We start from the raw sequence: 26,716 nt of genomic DNA on the forward strand, positions 1-26,716 counted from the left end.
GCTCACCCTCATCTCCACAGATTGAATTTTTCATGTCACACTCTCCATTTAGCTGACAAGCCTCTGATATAGTGAGCATGCCAACAGCTGCTAATGTCTGACATTAAATGGGAAATATAGGTTAGAGCGTGTACCATATGAAATGCTCTCAGAGGCTGTTAAGACAAATCAAGTTGACCAGAGGAGTCTCGGGTCAATTGAGGTTCAAACAAGAAACATTAAAAATATACTTTACATTTGTTGTGTGTGTATGTGTGTGCATGTGTGTGGGTCCTGGGTGTTCTTACAGAGGTCAACTAGCAGGTTGTTCTAAGTATAACATTGATAGTATGTGACAGCTCATACGAGCCGCCAGCCTCACAGGGAGAAATTACCTTGACCCAATGAAGGACAGTCATACACACACACACACACACACACACACTTACACACAAACACCACAGTGTCACCAGTCCGACCTGACAGTTGTGTGAGTAACGTGAATCATGACTGCAGAACAGGGACATGCACAGATATGTTAAGGGACAGTGGCTGTTCAAACTTGGGTCCAAAGGCCACAGATACACACTGACCACATTACCAAATACAAATAGAAACTCCATTAGGGTACTCACAAACCATGCACTGTGCAGGATAGCCATACATGCAAACCAGTTGCTACTGAGAAAATCACCTACAGAGTCACCAAGGTTAACGTAAAACGTGTGCATATGTGTGCATACACACAAGTTCAGAGACATCAAGAGCAGCCTAGTGCAGAGCTCTCCCTCAGCTCACTCACTGAAAAAAAATACTGTCACTGATGACATCACCTCTTCCTGAACTAGAGCCGTGCAGACTTTTTCATAATAATTTTATCAGAATATCAATTATAGCAGTTGCATCAGCAATGATAATTCCACTAATGGTGCAGGGATAATTGGGGTTTTTGGGGGGCCATATTATTAATATATTTAGAATAAAGTATTTAGCTCTGTTATGTGCAGGCAAGTGTGAACTGATGTCTTCATCAGTCTTTTTGCTTGACTGTCGGTTTGGTGTCTTCATGATTCACCATGCACCCCCGTGGGAGGAGTGGCACAGTAGGGGGTGTGGCGATACCTATCCAGTGGTGCAGTGGAATCTTGGTGCCAAGAATGAGTTGCGTCTGGCGCAGTCTGTTACCTGCAATTATTCAGCAAACTTTTTTCCCATAGTATGTTGATCACATTATTTGATGAAGCCATACATGAAAAAATACTCATGAAATCACACAAACCTTTATTAATGTTATTAATTTTCTTTTTCATCATAAATTCTTCTTCTAGCTGATATGTCATCACATAGAAAATCTAAAGTTTAATTGCCAATATGGTATGGCAAGACAACATCTTTAATCCACAGCAGTTAGCAGCCTATGCTGATGGCTTTTCCTTTACTCTGGTGAGTCTCAGCCACCTGAAGGCAGCAGGTATCTCTTCCATCTGCAGTCTCTAAATGGAGTAATGACGTCAATGTGAAGCCACAATCACACACAAATTTCAAATTTTGTGTGACCATAATTAAACTACTGCAAAATAGCCACAGAAAGCACCCATGTTTATGTGCACATCAAATGTAGTTCATTATAATTAATTATTCTGCACAGCTTCTCCTTCAAATCAACAACCATGTTGGAGACTGGTATACAGAAAAGAATTCTCACAGTTCCTTGAAAAGGCATAGGTCTTGCTTATAACTCCCTCAAGACCATTCATTCCCACCAATCCTTTCCAAAACACAGTAACCAGGGCAATGACAGTGTGCATCATCTTATTTTTATGAAGTCTGGCCAAAGTACTACCTACTATCTGCTTTTTCAGTTTTATTGAAGACAGGCGTGTGGCTGTGGTGAGAACCAGTGATGTGACAGAAATTGTTCAGGATCAATTTTTGTAGTATTCCTAGAAATAAAAATAAAACAGAAATAAAAAAAAAAACATTCCTGAAGTTCTTGAATGTAAAACAGTCAAACTGTAACTAAATTAAAAATAATCTCAGAAATAAATAAAATGAAATACAACAAGCAAAGTAAATAAGGTGCATCTCTTATTTTGCTTTTATTATATTTATGGTACTACAAGTACTATTTATAAATGATTAAAAAAACAAAGGATCAGCATCTGCTCTTGGCAGTATATTTGAGCTACTGTATAGTCACATACACTCAGATGGCAGTTTATTATACACCCAGCGAAAGCTAATGCAGTCTAACAAAGTATTCTTATAATAAATCCTCCTTCCTGACAGTTATAATGTTGAGTTTATATTGAAACTGTCCAAGAGGTGTTCAACTTTATGATAATTTTGGAGGCTGCAGTTTGTGGTGCTGTTGAACTGTACTGCATTAAGTGGACAGGTGTTTTTCTTGTTTTTTTGCACCCTATTTATAGGCCAAATAGCAGAAATATCACTTTGTATAATGCAGTGCACTTCAACAGTACCACACACCACATCCTCCAAAATTATCATGCAGTTGAATCAATACCTCTCTTAAACAATTTCAATAAAACTTGAAGATTATAACCTTCATGGAGGTAGAATTTATTGCAGGACTGTTGTATTAGACTACATGTGTTTTAGCTGGGTGTATAATAAAAGAATATACCTAATAAACCACCAACTGAGTATATATTCATATGTGAGGCTCTGTGGGTCTCACAGCACATTCATACTCTTGTTAATGGAGAAGAGATATAAAGAGAACCTTGCAGAATGCTCTCTAAAGTCATTCTGCTCTGCAGCCATTTTGCAGTGCAAGTGGAGCAACATGATATTTTTAAGTCCTGAATAATCAAAAGAAATGAAGAATAAATTAAGAGCAGAGAGAGAAATGGAAACATTTGATATGGCCTTGGAGGAGATTGTGCACTAATGAAAAATACAATAAGGCTTTTAGAGGCTGTCTGCTGCCTCAACACAACAGATTAATGATTAGAGCTGAACATAGACATTTTCTCTCTATATTTGTCTCTTTTTCTCCCTCTGCCCTGCCTCCATCCTCCTCCATCTTTCCAAGGTTGATTTGATGGCACCAAAACAAGGCCAGATTGGATATTAACATGCATGTTTCAAATGGTTGTAGTTCAAGAAACAGCTCCACTGTGGAGGGTAAATGCTCTGTAAAACACGTCAACTTGTGTTGAATTCACGTTTATAAGACCTTTTAACTAGAAGGCGTTCAGATTTTTGAAGTGTGAGAAATATTACACTGACTGCACTTTGTAACTGATAAATCAGCCCAGTCATGCTGACAAAATACACTTATTCAAATGAAAATTACTTGCACTGTAAAGAAAAAAAATCTATATATTATGATGTGGTATGATGTGATGTGGTTCCACCTGCAGCTCTGTAGGTTGTTTCATGGCATTTCAGCAGCCAGAGAGAGTACCAAAGGCTCCTCTTCTCCATCCTCCACAAATGTCACATAATTGGCCAAAGGTCTTTAAAGGTTGTTACATGAGTGATTTTAACACTCCCTTGCTTCATCACATTATCTCATTATTAACACATACGGATGCTGAGCCGTTTCCTCATGATAAATATTGTGCTGCATGATAGAAGTCTGCTCATTAATTGTTCAAATCTGAGATTCACTGAGTTACTGTGAGCATGAAAAAATAAGTCAGATACAGTTATCAAATAGCTCTACTGTTATTCTATATTTTTTTCTTATTGTCATCAAAGACCATGAAAAGACCAAAACCAAAAATATGTTTGTTAATCTCTAAAAACTTTCTGACTTCTGTACCCTTACTATCGCACCAAAGCCTACTCGGTCCTACTGAAGATGTAAGCCCTGGTTGCCATAGTTTTTACCAAATCTTACTCAAAAAGGAGAATACAGTACATCTGTTGGAGACTATTTTCAGTGGAGGATTCATCCACATAGTGTTTCACATGTATTTCTGGCATGTGTTTTAATAGTTTTTGGACAACCTTAGAGCTCTATGACACAGAGGAATAAGATACATCAGGCTTTAGAAACACACACAACAGCTGTTAGTAGGATTAGTTTGTTTTTTGTTTGGCTCTGCATAGGGGATTTGTTAATAAGAAAAATACATAATATCATCAGATGTTAGATCGGCCAAAATAGATTTATTGTTTTCAGTAGCGACAGAGGTTCAGGTCTAATTGTTCATGTTCAATCTAATCATTAGAACATTAGCTGCCATGTTAAGAGCTGTGTTCAGATCAGCATTAGTCTTGAGACATTGCTTTTTTGTTTTATGTCTGTTGACTAACTAATGAGGGTGAGGGTTGAAAAAATACTGATTTTAATCATTGTGATCAATGTTTTCAGTATTTATCAAAGAACATATCAAAGAACTTTGCATGAAAAGACACATCACAGGTCTCAACATGAAACTAAACCAAACACAAGGCATGTTGTTAGGTATGTCCTGATCATTCATTTGTGAAATGGTTTCAACTGTGATTAATCTTAAGCTGATGACTTGAAAATTGTCTCTCTCTGGTTGTGCTGTATCTCTAGAGATTAGTGTGCAGTCCTTATGATAGTGATGTATTATTTACAGCATCTCATCTGAGGCCCAGATGGTCAGGAAAGGAGGAGGAAATAAGAGGAGGAGGAGTATGCTGCAGGCCCTATCTCCGCACTTGACACACTCTCTCTCTGCTCTCTTACTCTTACTCTTACTCTCTCTCTCTTACTCTCTCCCTCTCTCTCTCTCTCTCTCTCTCTCTCTCTCTCTCTCTCTCTCTCTCTCTCTCTCTCTCTCTCTCTCTCTCTCGCTCTTCAACAGTAACTAGATAAAGCCAGATGTGGACTTTCTTAATCAATCTCTTGTTGTTCTTTCTTTATCCTACAATCATCACCCCTTCCTCTCTGTCTTCTCTCATGTGTTCATTTTTTTTCTTTTCCTCTATCCAGTGTTGACTCTGCCATCTTTTCTCTTCTATTTCAGCCCAGTATCCCTAGAAATCACCCCCATGTTACATCCAGTGGCAACATTCAGCGTTCCAAAGGCAACGCTAATTTCATACTATGAGCAGTTTATTTGTTATGACCACAGTGTTTCTAATATTAACCATGGTTACCAGGGAAAGAAATTGTAAAGACCAAGAATTTAAAAACTGTTATTATCATTTCTCTTTTGAAAGTCGGTGAACAGGGATGTCCTAATAACATTTTTGCTTCTACTTTGATCCTTCACTATTAAGTATATGCCTGATGGATACCCTGATGGATTTGATTTAACAAACTTATATTTGTTTTTTTTTCCTAGATGAGAAAGCTGCACAGTGCAGACTCAAACTACGACAATGTGCATTAAAATGTCTATAGGAGTTTGAATATGTTTAACAGAATAGCTCGACTCTAAAACCTGACTTAACAGGCTGTAGTGTTTCAAGTCAGACCTGTGACCACCACCAGCATCACTGATGAGTGTGGTTTGATGTGGTCTAGGGATTATCCTAATGAAGCTTCATGGTGTTATAGGTGCAACCTGCTAAATCTGACACTAACAAGTTACTTGATCCAAATACCTGAAGGTCCCGAAGCCTCCTCACTCTGTTGGATTTGTTGGATCTACAGAAACACTCGCTCCACTATGATAAGACAGTGGTGTTAAAGAGTGGAGCTTGTTCCCTCACAAATGCTCTTTGACTATGTACAGACACACAAACCATTTTGTTCTGTCATTAAGTTACTTACTGAATCAGTGTTAACTATTGACAACCAATGTGACTTTGTGAACACAAAGTTGGTCATTATAGCTGGTGAATCTGTGTATTTCTTTTATGTATCCATCTCTCTTCATCTTTTTCTTCTTCTCCTCTCCTTTGCTATCATGTCCTATTATCTCCTCTCTTCTTATTTTTCTTCCTCTTCCACTCTCTAGTTTTCCTCCCCCTCTCTTATCTTCTCCCCACTTTTACCTCCTCTCCTCTCTCCTTCCTCCCTTCTCTGTGCTTGTCACCTTCTCTCCTCCTCTCTTTACCTCACTGCACTTATTTGCTGTGTCTCTCTCCCTCTGGGTACCATCTTCTGCCTCTATTTTGTTTCTTTCTTTACTGCCGTTCTTCGTCTGTATTCTATCTATTACTCTCCATCTGCTTCTTTCTTGTTATTTTTTTTCTCACCCTCATATATTTTTTTTTCATTCTGTACTTTCAGTGGCAGATCTGCCAGCACTTCTGCAAATACAGGGGAGAAAATAGAAAGATGCCCTAAGGAGAGACTTAACATATCAGCTCATATTTACACGCAGTCACAGCTGTCTGGTGGCATTTCGCCGCAAAGTTTTTAATAAAACATTAGGAGCAGAGGCAGGAAATTCAGAATATTTCTAAAAGTCAAACTAAAATAATGTAGATTTTCAGCATTCTCCTGTCGGGAGAACATTTTGAGTGTCGAAAAAGTTTTTATCTTTAAAAACAGCTTTGAGAGATGCAGTATGAGTTGAATCAACCTTCCTGACACCACATGACACTATTTACTTTCTGCATTTTACCTTCATGCGCAAAATCTTATACACCAGTCTCCTCATACAGCACAGGGAACATTATGTCTCAGACACTGTATGAAGTAGGTAATATTTGATATGAAAAACATTAGAAATTACACCTGAAGTGAATTAACACAATCTTCAAAGTTGCTTTTATGATGAGTTATAGGATGTGACTTTTACTGCAGGAATGACTTCGAGCTGCTTTATTAGACTTTCTGGCAATTTGGGTCCAGCAGAACAAGCTGAAAACACAACATATTACATTAAAGTTAATGTTAGCGAACAGTTGCCATTTCACATATTATATAGTAATATATATATTGCACATTATATTGCTTTTATTATTTTGGATTGTGTTTCTGTCCACCTGATGAATGAATACAGTACTGAGTTTGCAGGCCATAAAAAAACAAAACAGTGAGTTTAAAGAGGCTGAAAAGCTCTGCAGAGTTCTCTATTAAACATTATTTGTCAGCACCTTCCAATGACTGTTACAAAAATGATTCATATCACTATTTGCTAATCTGCCACTGGTTAAGGTTTGGTTATATTTAGGTTCAAAAACTAGAAGAAAGTAACGCTAACTGTCCATAGAAAATTGAAAACTGTTTTCCAGTGTCAAAGTTGCATGCTTTGTTGACCCATCCATCCATCTCGATCATGATTGATTGTCAGCATATGTTACGGGTTTGGTTTTTGGATTCATGGGTAAAATGTGTTCTAATAGTGGAAAAAATATACATAAAATTTTGGTTAAATGATTTGACCTCTGCATGTATTTAATTGCTACCAGTCAAGTGAAAATGGGGCCAATGAAGGCAGAACAGCATAGAACCAGCGATTTTACAAGATGTTAAAAATTCTAATCCTTGCTTCTCTCTTCCCTGCAGATGTATGTGACCTGCACTGTGCAGGCAAAGGGAACTCGTCTGGCCAAACCGGTGCTATCTCTTGGGCTCATGTGTCTGGCCTTCCTCACTGGTCTGAACCGCGTGGCTGAATACCGCAACCACTGGTCAGACGTCATTGCTGGCTTTATCATCGGCACCGCCATTGCCACTTTTTTGGTGAGACTTACATTCACATTGGTTTTATATGTTTCTGTTCTGTATGTTATATGGGTAGAACTGAAGGATTGAGGGGTGTGGAGTGCGTGATATGAGACAGTCAAACATGTTCAGGTGTTAGGATGATGGTATTTCAGTTGTATGCAGTACATGTTCTATGCATACATACAAATACACTTAGTGCAAATTCTCATGTGGTAGCTGGGGACTTACTTTACTCAGTATTCCTCCCTTTCCTGGTAGACTTTTGATAGGAGTGAACGAGTTGTTAATAACATGTTGTTGGTCGAACTGAATCTGCTACGAAAGACTTGAAATGCCAAAATTAAAACACAGTTCCTTTTTATGTGCACACCTTATCAGTCACAATCTCTGCCAACGCTTGTGCCCCCAAGTTGTGACTGAACAGCTGATTATTCTTCATTTTTTCACAAATGATGTTTTCATCTCAGTAAAGAAAAAGCTGTCTGGGACCTCTGCATAAACACTACTAACAGTTCTTTGCATTTAATATTGGGAAGCAATTGATTGATGGCAGCCATGTTTTCAGACCCATCTTGGCCATTTATATTCATTTAAGATTTAAGAATTGTATAGCTCATTCAAGTTCAGTCAAATTCCAAAAGGTAAATGTCACTTTACTGTTTTTCACATTATCAAAACGATCAAAAAATCCTTCAAGGTGGACTTTTATGGCCCAGGAGGCTTTTTAAAGCTTGAGCTGGACTTGTGTCAAATTGTCAACCAGACTTATGATATAAGGGGAATGGCTTTTCCAAAATTTCTACCCCTTGTTGAAGAAATTCATTAAGTCCAACTCAAAGGTTTGCTGTGGTGATGTGAGTTTATTCAACCATGCCGGCAAGTTGGTGAACTGACCAACACAGAAAGTTAAAGGAAGTAACAAAATACAGTGACCAGATAGGGTGTAATACCAAATGAATATAAAGGGAGATATAATATAATATAGAGATATAGAGATATAATATAAAGGAGAGTACGGGAATGAAGGGGGGCCTGCTTTACAGAGGTGAGGTGTGACCCCAGGAAATGAGGTGTGACACCAACATGTAAAGTGTGACCTCTGAATGGCATAGGTTGAGAACAAAGGTCTACTTAGCAGGGGACTGGAGAGCATTTTGAAGATAGTGGTTCTTTACCCTTGTTCAGATATGCATCAGTCACAAGTTAGGATGAATAAAATATTATTTTCTTCCTCATCCTTCAGGGCAAGAACCCTAATAAAAAAATAAACCAGCAGAAACACAATTGGGTTCTCAGGTGGTAGAGCAGTATGGCTGCTGATCCCTGGCTTCCCCAAACCCAGGCTGTGTTAGGAAGGGCATCTGGTGTAAACACCTATACCGAGTCAAACATGCAGATGGTGTTCCACTGTGGCAATCCCTAACGGGAGGAGCAAAGATGAGATAAGATGAGGAAGACTTGCTGATGGCATAAGATATATCCATACATCCATTGGCCATTAGTATGGCTAAAAAATGGCATATTCCATCTTTTCTCAGCTTTACCTGTTTGGTCGGTGACCTTCATCAAGGCTTTATAGTTTAATTGCTAGTTATGTTTGATGATAATAGTGAAATAAAATAACACCTTTTCTATTTACTGCTTAACTACTAACTACTACTTAACTAACTTAAACTAAGAGAAGAGTAACGTTTCTCAGTACAGTGGTTTGCATGATGTGGCTCTGTTTTTGTACTGATGGACACCAATTAGTTCAGTAATATACTGAACACTTATACCACATGGTAAATGTGGACTTTTTCACTTTTTACACAACTTTATATATTGTTTTATTGTTTTGACCAAAGATGAAGTTCCAGTGAAATCAGAAAGTTTTAACTGTACAGCATCCAGCAGGGTCACAGAGTTCAGCTGCACTCTACACAGCAATATGATGGAGTTAGATTTACACCTAATTGCTGTGGGTCTACCTTGGTTTGTATGGCTGCACATGCTTTTTATATAGCCTGTGTTCCTTCATGAAAAAACTATATATCAAGGCTTGTCTTCCCCTCACAGCTGTGCTGCACGCTATCATGAAATACACACAGTGATGATGAGTGGGCCCCAGATACAGCATGTTTCCTAGCAGCAGCTGAAAGCGGCAGCAGAAGAAGATAATCTCTCCCTCTTTTTTTTCCTTTCTCGCCCTCTTTCTTCCTTTTGCGTTTGATAGAGAAAGGCCACTTCTTTCTTTGCAGTGATTAGAGGGTTTAGAAAGAGAGGGGGTCTGTGATAACACCTTGCAGAACCTCTCTCCACAGACCTCTTAATGTTGGCTCTGGTTAAAAACACTACAGTGCCATTAGTGATGGACAGAGACAGGAAAATACAAAGACAACACACTTCTTTTAGTAACAGAGAAACTCTATCTCTGCCCTCATTTTAACATGGCTGCCTGACACAAATTCTCTTCATCACAGAAAAAGAACACTCTAATTATCACAGAAAACAGTGAATCAAAGAGCAGATTGGCCCAGTCTTGGCTTTGCAGGGATGCTTTTATATATGTACAAATTATCTCTACAAGAGACAGCTGATATACTGTGAACATTAAAGCCTTTACAGGGCCTGCAGATGGGATGTGGTGCATAACAATCTGGTTTCAGGTTTTGAGAATTAAACTCATAAATGGGGCCTTCAGATTCTAAAAACTAGGAGATAGATGTTCAGACTATGATGTTCAGATTAATATGAAGAAACACACCAACATTCAGTCTCTCATAGGATCCTAAAATTATAAACACACCTCACGTCACTATACATTTTGGAGCTACCTGAGTCTTTATTTACTTAAGTCATTAGTCTGTTATCTTTATCAGTACAATCTGGCTTATAAGCATTATTATCTACATACATACATACACACTCACACACACACACACACACACACATACACACACACATATATATATATATACATAGTATGGCTTTCCATTTAGGAAATTATATATATATATATATATATGGAATGAAAGTTTGACGTCACTACTGCCATGTTGTGTTTTCGATGGGATTGCAGGCTACGGATGAAGGTGACACACCATGAGCGAATCAGCTAGAAATTTAGATTAGTTCAGACAAAAGTCACGCAACAATCTTTAAGACATCAAAGTCGCATAATAGCCTAGCGCGGTAACGTTAAAATTGCCGTTTTTGTTAATGGAGTCTGGTGGCTTTGAAGAGAGTAAGATTATGGCTACTGCTGGAAGGGATATTACTCTTTAAATTGAAATGAATTCTGCTCTGTTATTACCTCCTGTGTCCTGGACGGGCGCAGATTGTAGATAGGAGCTGTGGGGGGTACCTGTGAGGTTGAAGGGACGGGAACAGCCTGACCGGGGACGTTCCCTGCACTCATATATATATATGTATATGTGTATGTATGTATGTCTGTATGTATGTGTATATATATATATATATATATATATATATATATATATATATATATATATATATATATATATAGCAAGCAAACACCCGTTCAAGCTCTTGTGTGCTGTCGGAACTTGCCATTTTTATTTGAGATTGGTGTGTGCATGCTGTGTACAGCAGATCGTCTCTTCTTCTGCTTTTCCTGTTCTGAGAGTTAGCGTTGTGTTATCACGAATACAGTCAGCCCCCTTCTGGGCGCTCGTGACATCCCATATATATATACAATTGTATAAAACAATTGGTAACACACAACTCTATTGTAGTTCACTTTTTCAGAACTGTGTACCCTCTTTACTTAAGTGCAGCTCACCTCAAGTTAATCTAACATCAGAAATGCATTAATACAACTGCAACACTTCGTACACATCTCAGGATCAACTCTCGTGGTGGAAGACTGACATTTGTCTCCGATATGTATCACTGATGTCTTTGAAGTAGATTTGATTTGATATGCTTTGATCTTTGCATAAACCAAGATTCCATTACAACTAAAATAAAAGAATGACACCTCTCTTTATGGCATGGAATGTGCTGTCTTATAGTGTTACAGAGGTGAATCGGCAGTGCTGTATTACGCTTCAGAAGCAGTCTCTCTCCCTCTCTGTATATGTGTGTCTGTGCTGTGGACATGGCACTCCCCACTCTCTCCTGATTGCCAATCTGTCTGCACACATGCCATCCATCAGATCACCATCCCCACAGCATATATACCTTGGATTTACGTTCATTCTTCATCAGATTGTTGCTTCTGCCATTTTGGTACCAAGTGCCCTCAACCACTTAGAACTGTGTACTCTGTGTTTTTCTCCTTGTGTGTTTCCCTGTGCCTCAGGATCATCCACTGCTTACATGTTTGTCTGCTTTGTCTTTGCCTGCCCAGCTCATATTCCCAAACCCTTCTCATCCCCGCTGGTTACCAGCTTCTTTCAATCCCCTGCCTCTCTTGCCTGCTCCTCTGCCTTCATTTCCTGTTGTGCTCATCCCTGTCACCCACCATTTCCCCTTTGCCCTCAACTTCACCTGTTGGAACCCTCGCTTCACCATTCCTCATCCATTACCAAAGCACTCTTCAGTAAATCATTATTTGAATCTTCTTTGCATTGAGTCTGTGTTTTGCATTTGGGTTCACCAGAATAATGGTGGATGGTGGACCAGTTGAAGTCTAATCCCTCCCTGACAGTTTTCTGAAGATATGGCCAAGCATCCAGCGTTCATAGCGTCCATGACCATCCATGTTCATGTGGATGGTCATCATAGGTTTTCCTCCTTCATGAGGAAAGGACTTCCTGTTTGAGGTTGAGGATTGTTTATGGAGTTTTTCAGTATCTGGCTGGGTACATGTTTACTGAGCAAAATTCAGTCCAAAGAAATGCCTTTTTACAATATATACATGGCACGAAAAAACACAATCTGCTCCCTTGTTTTTTAGAGATGTAGATGTAGCAGAATGTAGCAATATTAGGTGTAATTTGCAGTAAGTTTTTGCTGTTTTGAATTGAAATTTAAGTTCTTATAGTGAGCATGTGCAAAATGGACTTTTGAGAAAGTGAGGTTTTTAGAAAAGAAAAGAAAAGAAAAAAAATATCTTCAGAACCCACTTTTATTTTGAAGGATAGTCTTGGCTTTTTTTTTCAAGATGATCTTAAAACATTACTAAAGTCATATGTGTATAACAGCATCTGAAATGCCATCTCCTCAAATTTGTCCAACATTAGGAAATGGGGGAGGCTGCTTCCAGCAATTTTTGTAGAGTTTTAAAAAGCACAATATGACAGTGTTGTCCATTTCACACAATTCATGTGGCTGGTGGGTCAGCTGAGTGGAGGTATGAAAATTAACAGGATTTGAGCTTTTTTCTTGAGCTCCCTTTCAATCCTCACATAAGTACTTCTGTCATTTTTCAGGTGAACACCTGAGTGCAGTTTTATAAATGTCTTCAAGGAGAGAGTCTGAAAGAGTGCACCGTTATTTATTGCATTTTTTCCCCTTTCTGTGACTGCAGGCTTTTCATCATAGTTACAAAAACTTTTACCGTCAGATGTGGTCAAATGACACAATAAAAACATGCTTGTTTTAACCATTATGAGCCTTTAAAGGTACAGTACAGGACAATGAAAATGGTAAATTGATAGTTAAATATATGTATGTAATTACATATGTCTTGCCATCACCTCTTTGAAACATCATTAGCTGGTGTAAATAGCTCACACTGGAGCAGTTTTACACAATCTCAAATATTATCATGAAATAGTTGAAGAAAAATCTATTTTGTTTTTCACAAGGTGTGGCTGCATCAGACAGACACAAACAAAACAAATGACTTGTTTTTGCTTTTGTTTATTGTTATCAAGAAAGAAAATAGCTAAACTAAATTCTTGATGGTGTCAACATGTCAGTTCTCAACATTGTCGGTATCAAAGTTAACAAATAGCAAAGAATGTGTACAAAACTGAACAAAAATAACTAAACCATCACATAACAAAATTAATATTTAGTACTCCTGCCATTAGCACACAGTAGCGCTTTAATCCTGGCTGGCATGTTCTCCACGAGCCTTTCACACTGTTGAGGGGTAATCTTCTCCCGTTCTTCTTGAATTACTGTTTTTAATTCTTCCAAATTCTTTGGTTTCTGCACTGAAACAGACGTTTTGATAATCCACCGAAGATTTTCAATGGGGCTCATGACCAGGGATTGAGCTGGCCACTTTAAGACCTGGATATTGTACTCCTGCAGTACTCCTGTACTCCTACTTCTATTTGATCTGGATGTGTGGCAAGGCACATTATCTTGTTGAAACATCCGGTTTCAACCTCAATGGAACAGTGCATGTGCAGAAGGGAGCATGTGGGTTTTGAGAATGGCACAATACTTAGCAGAGTTCAATGTGCCATCACAGACAGTGAGGTGACGCCAGCAGCACTCATACATCCCCAAACCATGATACTGCCTCCACCATGCTTGACAGTAGGTACTGTACATGCTGGAGATAATGCCTCACCTGGCCTTTTGCGTACCCTCATATTAGCACGAGGAGCATTAAGCTGGAAACTGGACTCATCCGACCACATAATCTTCTTCCAGTTCCTGGCTGTCCAGTCCTTGTATGCTTGGGCCCAGCGGCGCCGAGCTAACCTCTGCCTCTTGTTGATGAGGAGCTTCTTAACAGCCTTGCAGGACCTTAAGCCATGATGTAGGAGTCGACCACGCACAGTGCGGGTGGAACACTGCACACCTGTTTAGTTTGACCACTGTTGCTGAAGCTCATGTGATGTCATTCGGCGGTTTTCCCTGCACATGCGGATCAGGATGCAGTCATTTCTCGCTGAATACACTCTTGGACGTCCAGATCTTGGTTTGTCTTCCAAGCTGTTTGTTTGTCTATATTTCTGCAGTGTGTATCCAACTGCTGAAGGACTGCATCTGCACTTTCTGGCTATCTGGCGGCAGCTGTACCCTTCCTGGCTGAGAATGTTTATCTTTAGGCATGTTTCTTGAGTTAAGTTCCTTGTTTTAGCCATTTTTGATCTGAAGAACTTTCAAATGTGCAGGCTTTATGTAGACACAAAGCACCCTAACAAAAATTGTCTTCAATAAAAAGGATGATCTTCATTAGTGAGTCAGTGGTACCACAACAGTCAAGATTTCTTAAGTGTTTTTATGGAGTTAATCAATTTTAAGTTTTTAATGGTTGATTTTAGGATTGGTTTAGTATTGTAGCTGTGACTGTACAAAAACAAATTGCACTTGGAAACTTAAGAGTGATTGTTAATGCAATATATCACAAATGCATGAGGTGTCCGAAAACTTTTTTCCACCACTGTATAACTCCTTCCCCTTTCCCACTGTCTCTTATTGCTGCAATGTTACAGAGCATAAGCTGTTGATAATTTTGTCAGTGCTGAGTCAAAACAAACTTTGCATTTGGTTTCTGGTTGGGTTGAATGTAGCAGAGCTGCTGTGAAGTACTTTTAGTTCTGGCAGTAAGGAGTTTGTCCCTAAAATGGACATGTATGTGTTAGATTACAACAAAAGTTGTCAAATGCAGGTCCCCAATTCTGACATTGAAAACAGTTCTCCCTTAATAATTCTGTGCCGTATAAGGATGTCACACATCCTAGAAAAAAAAGTTTCCAGTACCTAAAACATAATCTAGGTAGTAATTACATCTCGTCCAAAACATCTTTGGAAAAGCTAATTAGTGAGATGTAAACCTATTTTGTAGAAGATAGGGTTGGGTGGGTACATCCGGACAGCATTATGTATGACTGGGGAGAGAGATCCTAAATGATCCTAAGTTACCAGATGTATATTTTGTATTCACTTCCTGCTTGTTTAAATATATATATATACAAGTACTCTTAAGTAAAATGCATACAATTTGTTGCAAATACTGCACTGAAAGGAATAAAAATAAAGAAATAAGCCTCCACTGAGTTGGTGTATGACTCCCAGTTTGGCTGTTTCTGTTTAACAACTTTTCTCAAGTTTGCCAGTGAGCTTTATACCCCCCCCCCCCCCCCCCCCCCCCACGCACACACACACACACACACACACACACACACACACAAACAAAGTTCCCAGGTCGCACAGCTCTGTAGCAAATAATGGACCGCAGAAGACTCCACAGCGTTCCAGCCCTCGGAGTTTCTCTATATCTCTTCTCTGCTCACCCAACTTGAAATTGCTTATTTCATTGTAAACCTCAAAGCTAGGTTTTGGTTCTTATTAGAGGAGCCCATGCAACACCCACATCCATCATAGCTACAGTAGTTCCCCCAGGAAAAAGTCAATACACATATATGTGACCTACATACTTGGGTTACTCTGTTAATCCAGCTGAACCTCTCAGGAATCTCTGTCAGTCCGTAAGATTCAGTTACATACGCACATTTCTTTCCTCTGCTATGTTGGTGTCACGTGTGTGTGTGTATGTGTATGTGTATGTCTTTCTATGGTTGTGTGCACAAATTTAAAACCATCATTGTGAGGACATTTTGGCTGGTCCTCACAATTTTAAAGGGCCTTTTGAGGGTTAAGGTTTTAGTTTTAGGGTTAGAACTGGGTTTAGTTTAGGGTTAGAGTAAGTGCTGTGGTTTAGCATTCGGTTGTGATGGTTCAGGATAGTGTAAAGGTACGTGGCTGGGGAATGCATTATTTCAAGGAGTGTCCTCACAAAGATAGTAAGACATAGGTGTGTGTGTGTGTGTGTGCATGGCCTGTCAGTGGTTTTATCTAAAATAGGTCCATTTTCATTTGTGTATCATATTTTCTGAATGTGTTGAAGGTGGTTTGTGTGGTCCATAACTTCAAAGGCAAGTTACTGCTGAGCGAGGAGTCACCGATGGAACAGCGGCCCAATACAGCAATGCTGAACATGGGCCGAGTGGAGAGTCCTCTGGAGAAGTACATCGCCTCACAGGTCGGTACAGCATAACACAATACAACACACTCGGAATATATATATTTTTTATGCCCTGGTTAATTAGTCACTTTTCCATGTTGAAGTAATGTATGTCTGTATGAAGTAATAGCATACTGTACATCAGTGTTAGACTAATGTTAACTCCCACAAAGCTATTAATGGTTTGAAAATGATGGTAGCTGATAAACATGAAAAACTTATAAATATTCACTGATTTCTTCTAAATTTTATTAACCTGGTTCAAAACCTTTAAATTCATTGTTGCCTTTTTGTGCACATCTGTTTGCCCTGTAGAAGCCACCTATTGAAAAGACATAATTGGAGTTTTGTAGATGGAGAAGGAGAGAATCCTCTTCTTCTGTCAGAGAAAAAAATCAATTTGAAACAAAAATGGCAACAAGTTTATATGAGATTGACGCAACTTTTGATACAATTCTTCTCATCCAAAATGTCAACTGCTGTGCAGACTGAAAATGATGTAAACAAATACACCATTATATCCACTAGCAAATAAGTTTCATAAAAATGTAATTGTGCCCAGATTATGTATATGCAGTCTGTTCACTGCCAAAACAAAATGTTAATTTTGAACGTTCATACTGAACGTACCTGCAAACTACTCAGTATATACATCACCATGTTTTGTCATCCTGTCTATACTTGAGGCAACTAAAGCATGGTTAATGTTGCGTGGCAGAACAATCTCAAATCAGAGGTCATCTTTCAAGCTTTTTCTGCTTGCTGTGGAGCTTTCGACCACATGCTGCGTACTTCATTAGCAGAAGGGTGACTCACATTAGGTGATAGCAGGTGGCAGATAGCAGATAGCATGGGTCTCTTGGGTCAGTTGATGACACCTGGACTATCCATTCACTGATGAGAACCACAACATGTGGTTGACAGCCAAACAGCCTGTAAGTCAACCATGTTAAGATAATTCTGTTACACGATGAAGATTTTTTTTAAAAAACATTTTAACTTTATAAACTTATCATCTGCCTTGACATATTCTGATGATTATTACAGAGTCATAAATAAGACGTCACACTTATCTGACAGAAAGAAATGTCCAGGCAGTAATTACATTTCCTCCAAAATGTACTCGGCAAGTCAAATAAGTAGTAAATAAATGCATTTTATATGACAACAGGGTTACATAGGACATTATGATCTTCACTGAAACCCAAACTACTGACATTTATTGTGGCATCAGAGGTTAAGTCAAGTTAAATGTGACCTGACAGGTGTCACCTGCAATCACTCAGAGTATGACACATGATGCTGGTGTCAGTCTCAGCACAGTACTCTAGAATAAGGCAGGTGGTTTCACTTGTTGAGTAAAATTATACATGTACTTCTACCTCATGTTAAAATAATTAGTTTGATTAATCATTCAGCTGATTGACAGGTGAAAAATTTGATTCCTTGTTTGATCATTTCAAGTCTTGAATCAAGTAAATAAACTGAAACGAATTCTTTCAGTTCTGCCAATGTGAGACTTTAATGCTACTCAGTTTCATATACTAACTGAAAATGAAATATCTTCAAGTTATAAATGCTATTTACTTAATTTATCATTTATAATTTATCAAAATCAGAAACAGCTGTTATTTGCAGCTGTATTCTCACCCAGAGATATGTTTACATTGGTCTAACCCTGATTTAGAGCTTTTATTTATATTCTCATTCTTCAGCAATCATTCAGTAAATATAAACTCGTTAGTCACAATTATGGGTACAGGTAGCAGTGCCAAAATGTTAATGTTGGATGTTACTAATTTGTGCACGATGCATACGCACACACGCTGCTGTAGGAGACGGATGATGAAGATGAAGAGTCTTGCTACATTAAGGAGCGTCTCTTAGCCTTCTTGCGCTGGCTGCGTGGTCTTGATTGGTTCCAGTGTCTCAGAAAAAAAGGGCAAGGAACTGTGAAGTGGTTTGACTCCTGTTTTCTTCCAAATACCTCTGGACACAATTCTACTCAAACTCTCTGACTGGTACAACTGGCTGATATTGTTCTGTAGGTCTGGTCCAGCCTCTGTCTTATGTTAGCTCTGCCAGATACTCCTTTGAGGGAACTAGAGAATGCAGTTAGAATAACCTTTATAAGGCTTGTGTTCTGCCATGCCTCTGCCAAGACTGATGAATGAAATCAAATGCACCATGATCCACAGCAGATTTTAGACACAAGGACACACAGCCCTCTTCTTTTACAGACACTGAGCAAGAGCAAGATAGGCTTCTTGATGTATTTGATTAGACCAATGTTTTCCCAAATGAAGGCCCTGTGCCCCAATTGTGGAACTACTAAGCTAGACCAAAAAGTTCTCCTGATATTTTCCATTGCCTTACAACCCATTTTCACATCTTCTGATTTTGTGCCTCTGTGGACAGGATAAAATTTGTAACACACCCGCCCTCCCTGACCTCTGATTTTACAATCCTACAATAATGCCACACTACTTCCACTTTTGATTCTGACCAACAGTCAGAATGGTCACTAGAAGTGTTTAAGGAGCTGAATGTTAACAAAGATCATATGTAGGCATTTGAAAAAATGCCTGATGTCATTTTTGTGCTTCTTTTTGTTGCATATCTGTTTTTAATTATAGCCATTCCCATTCATCTGACTTAGTTTATGTTTGATGTCTACATCAGGGACCCACAGTGGGAACACTTGTGTTTTAGAATATTGTGAAACTAGCTGTTTACTTACTTACTTACTTACTTACTTACATACTAAACAGTTCAGTACAGAAATGCCATGTATATATCCATTCTTCTTCTTGACTCCATCCTTCTGAGACACTTGCTGTCATTAGAGGGGATGGTGTTATTGTCTTACAGCACTAGAACCATGTGGGGACACAAACACACGATTAAGTCCCACATGGCAGAAGATAATACACATACAGGAAGTGTTCGCTCTGTGCAGATTTATTCTGCAAGAAATAATATCAGGCTTACACCAGTGTTCAAACTTCCCAAAGCCGACTGAAATCATCATCCCACAGAAACTGTTTAAAATTTCAAAATTCACAGCAATTAACATGAATTAATGAACAACAACTTAGCATACCACACAAAGTGCTAAGAACATCGGCAGTTCTACTGTTGAATATGTAAGTGACTCTGAAGTGATATGATTCAAAAACAGCCATGTGTGTCTTCCTCATGTATTTTGCACCGAACCTCTGTGACCTGCCATGTTAACTTGTGTTGGTTAATGCCAAACTAAAGCTGGACACATTCCACGAGTGTCTGCTGTGTTTTGGGTCTAAGATACAATTGGAACAGTACCCAGGCTGGCAACGCATAAAGCATAGTTGTTTTGTTTTTTTGTTTTGTTTTGTTTTTTTAATACAATACTCACAAACCCAATAGCTGTCTGTAAAGATCATCATCAGTCATTTTGGTCAGGTTCCACATGTGTGTATGAATATACTGTCATTAATATTGCATACTGGCTTTTAGTGACAGATACCGACATTTAATACTAATAACAGCACACAATATCAGTCAGCGGTTTTATCTAAAAATATTATTCTTGGCATTTAATGATAATTCTGGTTTATTACAACATGGGTCTCATACCTATATGATTCATCTCTTTATCAGCTAAGGTGAAAAGTTGACCGCACAAAGAGGTAGATGATCAGACAGGTTGAAAACAAACCTCGAGGTTAGACATACTTATTTGGAAGCGAAAACAAACTTGAGCATTTACCTATATTACATATCATAAACATGCCATGTTATAAACATCCATCACAATTTACAGACCCCCTGTCTGCTTTCATTTTGACCTTCTGTAGTTGTGCTCACAAAGTTCTCATTCACTAGTTTTCTTTCAACCTTTTTTTTTTTTTTTTGAACAGAGTATGAATATTAAAGCCCCATTTGGACAGGATTAACGTTACAGGGGAAGGTGGGGAATGAAATATTCACTGTGCTCCCCTGTAATTTAACTCATTGTTCCAGACAGCCTTTTAACCATCGGGAAATTACAGGATATGGTCTGTAATAGACACTGACATTCAGCAGAACAGAGCCGAGAAAGAAAGCCTAAGGCCTTCCCAGGAGAGCTGCCGGAGACTTGAAGGGGAGGCAAATCATACTTTTTTTTTTTTTTTTTTTTTCATGATTCAGTCAGATATCAACACACAGACATGAAACAGATATTGATATAATTCAGTGTGACGTACACCTCCCAAGGATATTATCTGTGATGTCCATCGCAAGTAAACATCCTTAAATCCTTTTAGAAAAGACACTTCTGAACTTGCCTTAGAAACATCAGGGGTTTTGAAGTTTTATTCAGTATCAAAGCAATCCAGTGGGTGCAGACAACTAAACAGGAACTGCTAATTGCTAACTTTAAAGTACTTTACTTTTAATGGCGACAATTTGCCAAAATGTAAAGAATGTAAGCTTAAAAAAAGGGCTCAAAAGAGAGCACCAGTACCTACCTGTAGCATACATTAAAACCGCACATTTGACAAGCTTTTTCAGGGTTTTGCTCTCCGGATGGAAAGTTTTTCTGTCAATTTTCACACAAGGACAAACTTTACACCAAGCTGAAAAAAAGAGTCACTTCAGACGGGTTTTAAATTACAGGATGACCAACATGTTCACAATGAAACAGTAGGCTAGTTCAGCTGTAATTATTACTGAGGTCACCAGACCAGGTAATGTTGAAATCACACCATCTTCCTTAGAGATATACATCCAGTCCAAATGGGGTTTCAGACAGACGCACTGACATATAAATTAAAGATAAGAAAGATAAGAATAAGAATGTAAAAAGGTGAAAAGACTTCATTTTCTATCATTTTTTTACTGTCTACATCTCTACTAAAGGTGTAAGAATTCCCCAAAATATACTTAAATATCAATGTGGGGGGAAAAAAACCCTGGTTTGAGATCTATATTCAGATCTAAGCACTGCTGGTAGAAAAATAGCCAGTGGTGGCAGAAATCAAGTCATTCAGCTTTGAGTTTGGGAACCTCCAGAACAGAACAGTCTTAAGATCTTAGTCACTGACCTTGCAATACTGCAGAAGCGATCTAAGGTTCATACGCTGTAAGTGTAGACAGCAGAGTATGCATATAAATAAATCACTGTAGTCTAGGACAGACAAGAATGTAGACTGAACTAATAATTTCTAAACAGTTTGAGAGTATCTACATATCTGTGTATATTGGTCAAACCCTGATCCCTTGGCCCACTAGTTGTCCATCTGTTGGGCTGGTATCCCTCTTGTTCTACATTCACCAAATCGGTTTGTATCCTGTGAAGCAGAAAAAGAAGATGAGAGTCAGAGTCAGCCAAAAATCAACACTGTCCAGAGTATTTTGGCATGTTTGGTTGAAGTGCTCTTTCTAGTTTCTCTTTGCATCTGATTGAAATCTCTCTGCTTCCAATTTTATAATACCAGAGCAGTGTGTTTCTGTTTACTCTAGCCTGCTGTGTTCTCTTGTCTCATCCTCTAATAAGATACACATTCAGCAGTGAAATGTAGAAAATACACAGTTCCTATATGATGATTCAATTCACAGCCTCCTGCTGAAAGAGCCTACACTTGGCTGTCTGACAAAGAGCAGAAAATCTCACACGCTCACCTCTGCAACGATGGGCTCGGTGGAAAATTGCCCGCTCTAAAAATAGCTCAGCCTAAAGATGCCTGGAAGCTAAACAAGCCACAGTGAGCAAAATGCCATGGCAGGAAGGAACCTTTGAGCAGCAAAAAATGAATCCCATGCTCTTATTTTGTTGTTTTTTTCTTCTTTAGCGGAGGAGAATGATAACATATTATGTCTCTACCACATACTGAACCCAGCTGGAAAACACCATACTAGATATATTTATCACTGACTAAGTATAATTTCCCTGAAATATAAATGCGTGAAACAAGCAAATTTGAAATGATTTGATACGATTGTCACACAAATTCTGCTTTGTAGAGAATATAACAGATTACTCATTGGCTTTAATGAAACACCAGGAGAAAATCACAGTCTCTTGTTTAGAAGGGTGAATTATTGCTTGCTTTATTAGAAACACAACATGAGAAAACTAGCACGTGGGAGATATTGCCTCCAATATAAATGCTAATATCTCTCCTTAGTCAAATGAAAAGTCTAAAAGATGAAGAAATCCATATCAGTGCATTTGTATGTATGACTGGGTTAGAATGTCATAATTCATAGTTCATAAAAAACATGTATTTAACCCAGAGAAGTGAAGATGTCCTTGCTGATAACAAGTACAGAGCGAAAGTGAAATACAGAATTAGTTTACATAAAATGTTGACATGTTCTGTACAGTAACATTGGACTTATGATATGGTATTATAAAACTGGGTCATCTTTCAGTCTCCATAACCAGCTGTAGTGTGGTAGCAGCCTGATATTGGATATGCTATTAGCATGTTGTCAGTTCATTAATCCTCATTACAGGGGACAATATCAAGTAGAAGGCTATTCAAACACCCAGAGAGACGAATCATTGGCTTGACCTAGCAACCTCAGCAGACTGCTGCATATGATTATTTTACCAATTCCCACGAGTATTGTAAACACCAGTGACATATTTTGATCTGTCATATTCCAGTGAACATAGAAATATAGTCATCATAGGGAATCATTAAGAATTAGCATTTGACACTAAAACACAAATGGCACAGTGTATGCTGGTGGGAAGTGGTATCCGTTTATGGAGTGGCAGCATCATACCAATGGTCAATGTGACACCCCCACTCTGAACTGGCATATGCCGTTAAGAATGAGCCACACAATCAGCCACTCTTTGATCTCTGTATCACTCCAAAAATAGACCTACTGCTTACAAATAGTAGAGCAGCAAAAAAAAAAAAAAAAACAGCCATGTGTGAGCCAGAGTGTGAAACGTTCTGCTTGCACATCCACTGGAATTTGGCACACTAGCTGGGAATGGCAGTGGCTCATTTCATGCAGCCTTAAATGAGGAAATTAGACTGAAAAACTAACAGAATTATCTCCCCGTCATCCAGGGACACACCCATGCAAAGGTCACACAGTATGGCTTCTCTTTTCAATTATATGGCCCCTATATGGTGTGCACAAGGCAAAATGTTAAAGGGGTGATACTGGTATGACATGAAGCTTCATCAGCAACTAAAGAATAAGGATAACACTGACTGACATGACTGACACACCAAAGGACATGCTGTCACTGACTTTGTAAACCCCCTGGTATATTTGTTTATTTCATATACTGTGTAAAAAACTGAAATACAATTCTCCCTATAGGACAATCAAGTCTTCATACTTAAATGACAAAAAACCAAAAGAGTGTAAACCATGGTCTTTAGAGTTGAAGCATATGTGCTGTTGACCCAGCCATCCATGACTTGTCACTAAAAACTTGTCATTAAAACATAAATAGTTGTTATTTTAGCATTTGAATAAATAACCAGTGCTGTCATTTTTCTGACAAGGACAGCCTGAACAGGACATCCTCTTCTCAGCAGTGTAGCTACTTGAGGAGTCAAAGAGGAAAGCACTCTCTAGGCTTCCATCTTCACCCTCCCCCCACTTCTCTTGCATCACAGCCACACACACTTTGAGGTTGGATTTGAAAATCAAAGCTTCTAGTCTCCATTAACAACCATCCCCTGCTTCTGTTTCTTACTGGCATTGTTTTAAATGCAGTGGTGGTTGCTAATCAGACCTGAGTCTATTTTTATGTTTTAAATGCTTTGATATATGTTCAAAGCATGTGACTTCATGAGAATGATTGCTAAGATGGTGTGTTTTGGAGTTATGGATGTGCATAGCTTTAAGGAAAATGCTATATTTTTTAGCCTGGTGTGTTTTCCATAAATGGTGCCCCTGTGACCCAAGCTAATTTTGCACTCACCGCTCCTATTATAAAGATTTCGGGAAATGATGACTATATCCAAGTCTACTTGTGTAAGTTGTTTTACAACAGAAGTGCTGTTCAAAGTTAGTATGAACCACAGAGTCATAATGGCCACATTTATGGGACATAGACCAGTATGAAATATATTAGAATTTTCATTGAAACATTCCCTGATTCGAAACCTCTTAATGGCTTACTTTTTTCTGCTGTGAATACCAGCTTAAGTGATTCTTTTATTTGGACTCTTCCCTCATGATACATTTGTAGACTCCAGAAGATTTTTTCGGCTTTCAAGATCTCTTGTGGCTGATAATGGCTGGAATTTTTGAGGGATTTTTCCCAATAAAAGTGTCCTGATAGACCAAACTGAATTTCTTCCATTATTCTGATTTTGCTTTCATGTTCTCCCCATTTAGAATCACATCGCCTTCGCTGAGGTCACATGACGTGGAGTCGGCCGTGTGGCAGACCCACTGGACGTCCACGCTCTTCACCGTCCAATCCAATTAACTGGAGCGCAGCGCTAAACCCATTTTTTATGTGTGTCTGGTCTGCGGTATGTTGTTCTATGTTGTCTTTATCAGGCCCCTGTTGTCATTTGCAGCTTCTTGTATTTAAGGAAAAAAAAGAAGAGTCAGTAACTCAGCAGGACAGGTTGCTTCTGCGTTCTTCATCTATGCACTTACTCTGAACCCTTGACAGAATCCAGCTTGTTGTGAGGCTAAGCCCGGAGTGGACTTGTTGTACACTGTGGGACACTAGAAGAACAAGTGAAGAGCTAAATTCACCATCTCAACTCTGCCTAGGTCAAATATTTTCTCATGGTGTATTTATTTTTTTGTGTGAAACAGCATTGAAAACAAAACTGTCAGTAAGTTGACTGAGAGTGTCTGAACAGAGAGAAAGATGAAAAAGCCTGTCTTGTGATATTTGATACGATTGGATTTCTTCATTTTTGTTACTGTTGTTGTCACGTCACTTTATAATGTTCAGAGGACCGCTGTGAATATCAGAATGTGACACTGACTGCTGGGCCCATATTTATCAGACTAGTCTAATAGAAATAAAAGATCAAACTAAAATTTACAAACTTCATTTCTTTTTACTTGAAGTGCTCCTAAATTTAAGGGAGCTCAAGAGGTCTCTTAAGTCGTATAGGAGTAGCATCTTAAGGTCCTATATTGTTGTACAGAAATGGAGAGAACTGTTCAAGTTATCATTTGCCATAAGGGGGAAAAAAAATTCTTAATTCAAGCAATGTGAGTTAAGACCAGGTGTACTTTTTTGTGTTTTTGAGGAGTTTGATAAGGGCCTGGTTAAGACATAATTTATGTTTAAATAAAATAAATCTGAGCAGGGTTTTCATGTAAAGAAGTTTTGTGATTTAAAAAAATCACATTGTTGACCAAAGTGTGTGACTATGCTGAGCTTTGAAGGAACATGCAGTTGTCATGTTAACTGTCTCACCATCTAATTTTATATAAACCTCATCCATTTAAACTGTTCCACAAAAGAAGCATGGCATGCAGTCAGTTGTCTAAAAATGTATGACCCTAATGTATCTTGAATATATTACCATTTTTATTTTTTGGTGACTGAGCAAGGTGGCCTGCTAACTGACAGCTTGGTGGGTTATTGTGGCTGGCCAATGTTAGCATGTTGCCATGAGTTTACCAAGCAGGGAAGGTCTCTAACAGTGTGTCTTACAAGTCTCCCGACTTTTTGGAAGTGCAGTACTTTATCATCTGTGCTCTCCTCAAAGAATAATTCTTGAAACTTTGATAAATATGGGCTCAAATCAAGGTAGCAAATTAGGAAAACTCCTAATTGTTCACCTGACATCTCTACGATGGGTTTGTATCCAAGAGTATATATGTGTCTGTGTATAGTATATATGCAGTCATCTCCAACCACTGAAAACACTATACACTCTATTCAGGCAAAACTGTCTAGGGTTTTTTAGTCACACCAGACAATCACCACCTCCTGCACTCTTTCTTTTTATCTATTCTTCTCTTTGTCTTTTGTCTTTGTCTTTCTCTCTCAGAAAATCTACAGTTGAGATTTTTCCTCTTTTCTAATAGTTGATTATTCATGGGCTGTGTCAAACAAAAGACATGGAGACATGCTAGGCTGCCTTCTCACTGGGATAAGACAGCCACTATAGTTCCATCTCACAGCCAATCAGGATATGAACACCTTTGATCATCGGCAAGGCTGCAAGTGTTTTTGTTGCACAATTTTTTCTCTAAAATTTCTTTCATGTAGCTCAGTGTAACTGTAAGTGTAACTATAAGTGTTTACTGGAATCTGGTTGGATTTACACATGAATTACTATCACTCATAATGAACATAATAG

General features: G+C 38.6%; 1 protein-coding gene across 1 annotated transcript in view; it reads left to right on the forward strand.

Annotated features, from left to right (window-relative positions):
• The window catches only part of LOC121200313 (phospholipid phosphatase-related protein type 5-like), a 67,162-nt gene extending 42,359 nt beyond the window's left edge, over nt 1–24,803 (forward strand). Inside the window, exons 4-6 of the mRNA XM_041065533.1 lie at nt 7,391–7,567; nt 16,314–16,448; nt 24,774–24,803. Coding sequence (XP_040921467.1) covers nt 7,391–7,567; nt 16,314–16,448; nt 24,774–24,803 — 342 coding nt within the window. The remainder of the gene's footprint in view (nt 1–7,390; nt 7,568–16,313; nt 16,449–24,773) is intronic.
• Nucleotides 24,804–26,716: the final 1,913 nt, after the last annotated feature.

The sequence above is a fragment of the Toxotes jaculatrix genome, chromosome 20, assembly GCF_017976425.1.
Source record: "Toxotes jaculatrix isolate fToxJac2 chromosome 20, fToxJac2.pri, whole genome shotgun sequence".
Classification (NCBI taxonomy): domain Eukaryota; kingdom Metazoa; phylum Chordata; class Actinopteri; family Toxotidae; genus Toxotes; species Toxotes jaculatrix.